Source organism: Calidris pugnax, unplaced genomic scaffold, assembly GCF_001431845.1.
Source record: "Calidris pugnax isolate Ruff unplaced genomic scaffold, ASM143184v1 scaffold11, whole genome shotgun sequence".
NCBI lineage: Eukaryota > Metazoa > Chordata > Aves > Charadriiformes > Scolopacidae > Calidris > Calidris pugnax.
Window position 1 is genome coordinate 10,289,071 of NW_015090803.1, and position 3,626 is coordinate 10,292,696.

General features: G+C 41.0%; 1 protein-coding gene across 1 annotated transcript in view; it reads left to right on the top strand.

The window, feature by feature from the left end:
* Window positions 1-3,626, top strand: part of HOXA5 (homeobox A5) — a 19,487-nt gene that overhangs the window by 1,515 nt on the left and 14,346 nt on the right. Inside the window, exon 2 of the mRNA XM_014937733.1 lies at window positions 372-2,436. Coding sequence (XP_014793219.1) covers window positions 372-622 — 251 coding nt within the window. The 3' untranslated portion in view covers window positions 623-2,436. The remainder of the gene's footprint in view (window positions 1-371; window positions 2,437-3,626) is intronic.

A 3,626-nucleotide genomic window follows, 5' to 3' on the forward strand; every position in this document is an offset into this window, starting at 1 on the left:
GCCCTGAAAACACAGCCAGCAGGAGAGGCATCCTCCAAACCAGCTTATCTGGGGAAGGCGTGTGTGTGTGTAGGATTAGCCTTCCAAAAAAAAAAGAAAAAAAAAAAGAAAAAAAAAACCAAGCTAAAATTCAATTTAAAAAAATAAGCGAACCCCAAATCCAAGCGAAAACTTACCGAGACCACCAAATCCCCCTCCCCCAAGCCTTTCCTAAAAGGGGCTGGAGGGGGAAACTTGTTGAGCCTTTATCCAAGCCAGAAACAAAACCAAGCAGGACTGAGAATAACGGTCCTGGTCGCTGGTAGCTGCAATAAGACACGAAGGCTCCGAGTGGCTGCTGAGAATCTAAATCATGTACTTTTCTCTTCCAGACAACATAGGGGGACCAGAAGGGAAAAGGGCTCGGACTGCTTACACCCGCTATCAGACCTTGGAGCTGGAAAAGGAATTTCACTTCAATAGATACCTGACCCGCAGAAGAAGGATTGAAATAGCACATGCTCTTTGCCTCTCAGAGAGACAAATAAAGATCTGGTTCCAAAACAGGAGAATGAAATGGAAAAAGGATAATAAGCTGAAAAGTATGAGCATGGCAGCTGCAGGAGGGGCATTCCGTCCCTAAGCGTTTGATCAATTAAAAGTACTGAGCAGTATTAGCTGACCCTGCGTCTCATGTCAGTACTAAGTTGACTTTCTAAAACTTCCTTGTGTTACTTCTGTGAAGAAACCCTGTTCTTGTCGCCCTTATTCATCTTTTAATCATGAGCCTGTTTATTACCATTCTTTCGCGTGTATAAGTAGATCTGCTTTTATCGTACATTTCTTTGTCTTGAATGGCTTTGTCTTGAAAAAATAATAGATGTTTTAACTTATTTATATGAAGCGAGCTGTGTTACTTGAAGTAACTGTTAAAACAAAACAAAACTAAACAAAAAAGAACAAAAAAAAAAGAAGGTAAAAAAAAAAAGGAGAGAGAGAAAGAAACCCTCCCCCGGTTTAGTACAAATGTTATGTGTTGCACTCAACCTGCTTAACTGTGCATGTGTGGTCAAGTGTTAATGTCTGTATAGCTCCAAGCTGTTAAAAATATTTTTATTCAAACTACCTATATAATTCCTGTGTAATTAATGCTGTTGTAGAGGTGAAATGATGAAATCAACTGAACTTGTCCTACGTGTAGTGAATAGTGAATCTGTGACGAAAACTGTGATTCCAAGCAGTATGTCCTTGCTGTGCCTTTGTATATGACTCTTTGCACGAACTCTTAGAAGTGGCTCTTATTAAGCGCAGCTTCTGTGATGTATGTTTTTTGTGAACAAAGTTACAAATATAGTCAAAGTCTGGCTGTTTGAGCAAACTGTGATCAGCTTTTTTTTTTTTTTTTTTGTATTTGTTTTTAAAAAAAACCTGACTGGAAATCAACAAAAAAAAAATAAACTTTCTATTGTAAAGTTTTCGTGATCTGGTTTGTGCAAAGCAAGAAGTTGTGCTTCCTGATTTGCCTCTGAAAAAAAAAAAAAAAAATTAACCCGTGCAGAGTTTGTAATAATATTTTACCTGGCTCCTGCAAATGGCAGACGCTGCGGTTGTCCGCTACCAGTATTTTTAATTGAAAGTTTGACCATGAGTTCCTCCTTCCTAGTTTCTCGCTAGGTGAAAAGCTGCATCGTAGGACCACAATCAACACCCTTTGTGGGTGAATCAACTGTTAGCTGTTTGCTGATGGTTGGAAAAAAAAAAAACCAAAACCAAAACAAAAAACCCAAAACATGTGCTTTGTTAAAACACGCTGCTAACTCCAAGACGTGTTTGCATCGCTCTAGAATTTCTCTGTGGTTTCATTAAGTATATTTACAGGACAGCCACGTCCGAGCCCTCTGCGTCTATTAGTAACCCTCGCTAGCCACATTCCCACTTTTCACCCTTTAAAGATTTTTGGTTTTCTGCGCTACAATTAGTTTGCTATAAACGTAATGTTACTTACCCCGTCAGAGCTTGAATGGTTAACTCTTCTGAGCTTCTAAGAGCAACTAAAGATTTGCACATTTACTGACTGGTTACATTGATGCCTTCCCTTAAAAGTTATAAAACAGTAAACTTTATAAGCCCCAGTTCCGGCTATATGACATTTGGGTGCCAAATGAATAGGGTTTTGTCTATGAATTAGATCGTAAAATCATCCATAGCACAGACAGATAGGCTCACTGGCTATAAAAAGTCACGTGGTGCCATTAAAGTAAGTTTTATGGTTTTGGGGAGTTGACATCCAACATTATATACCACATAACATATAATCTCACTGACGCTGGACTTCATTTGACTCTTTTGCAGGCTACGTGTGCCTCCTGGCCATTCAAATTGTCAGGTTTAGGGACAGAAGTATCCAAACCACAAGTTCTCAATACTGTATGAAAAATGGCTCCTTGCAAGTCAAAGGTAAGTTTTGTGCACAAGTTCCTTAAAGTTTATTTGTACAGTGGGGAAGCCGAGGCTCCCGCTCGCTCTCGCTGCCTCTCGCCTCTCTCTTTCTTTCTCTTTCTCTTTCCCTTTCCCTTCCTCTCCGCCTGGGAGCTTTTCAGGACGGTCCCACCGAGCCCGAGAGGCAGGATCAACCACTAATGATCCAGGTTGCGCTGCAAATCCCCCCCATCCCTTCACTCGCAGCAGCTAGCTCTCTATTTTAACGATCAAATCAAAGTAAACCACAATAAGCGACTTTGGCAGAGATGGATTTTGGGGCCTAGCTTTAATCACTTTGACTACCGCAGAAGATAATTACTTCCTTTGCTCCAATAGACTCTCCAAGTTTGGAGAGGTTTTGTTTAGCAAAGAGTAGTTACTGCAGGCGATTAAAAAAAAGGGGGAAACAAAATAGATAGGGCTTGATATTATCTGGGCAGTGTCTTAAGGAGGCATGATAGAGTTGGAGGCGTGCTGATGTAGTAATAATCTGTGGATTGGTGAAATATGTTGCACATCAGAGCTGGTATTACAATGGCACGGACTGTACTGGAGAGCCTAAGATTATTATTTTCCGCATTGAGTTGTGCAGAAAGCTTTAGCTATGTGTATATGTCCTTCTGCGAGCGCCTAGTGTGTTTTGGGGATTCGCATTTATAACGTTGCTGTAACTTTTACCAGATCCTATATGTAACTGCATAAATAGAAATATATTAAAATTATGTGCATGTGGGCATGCATGTACAAATCACTCTATACGCCTGTATAAAGCCGTGCACATGCATATGTGTGCCTAATGTCGGTGTATTTATGTATACAAAGGGTGTGTATGTGTGTATACATATATGCGGTCCTGTGACTTTTTTTTTTTTTTTTTTTTTCTTCCCCCTCTGCTTCCTCCCTTGCCAAAGTATTGCAAGACTTAATATCACGAGACTGTGTTCATTGATTCCCTTGCTACTTGGAGAGGGAGATGAAGTTGTCCTCCTGCAGCCTAGCTGGTGGCCGACTGGTTCTCCACCGTGACAATGGTGACAATTTACTGCTCTTGTGGTCTAATGACAGGCAGGGCCCTGAACTTGCTGGAGGACACGTGGTTGCCTTGGTCTCCTGTGGTGGTTGGATTCCTCCTCCGGGGGTTGTCAGTCTGTGCTCATTTGGTTTCC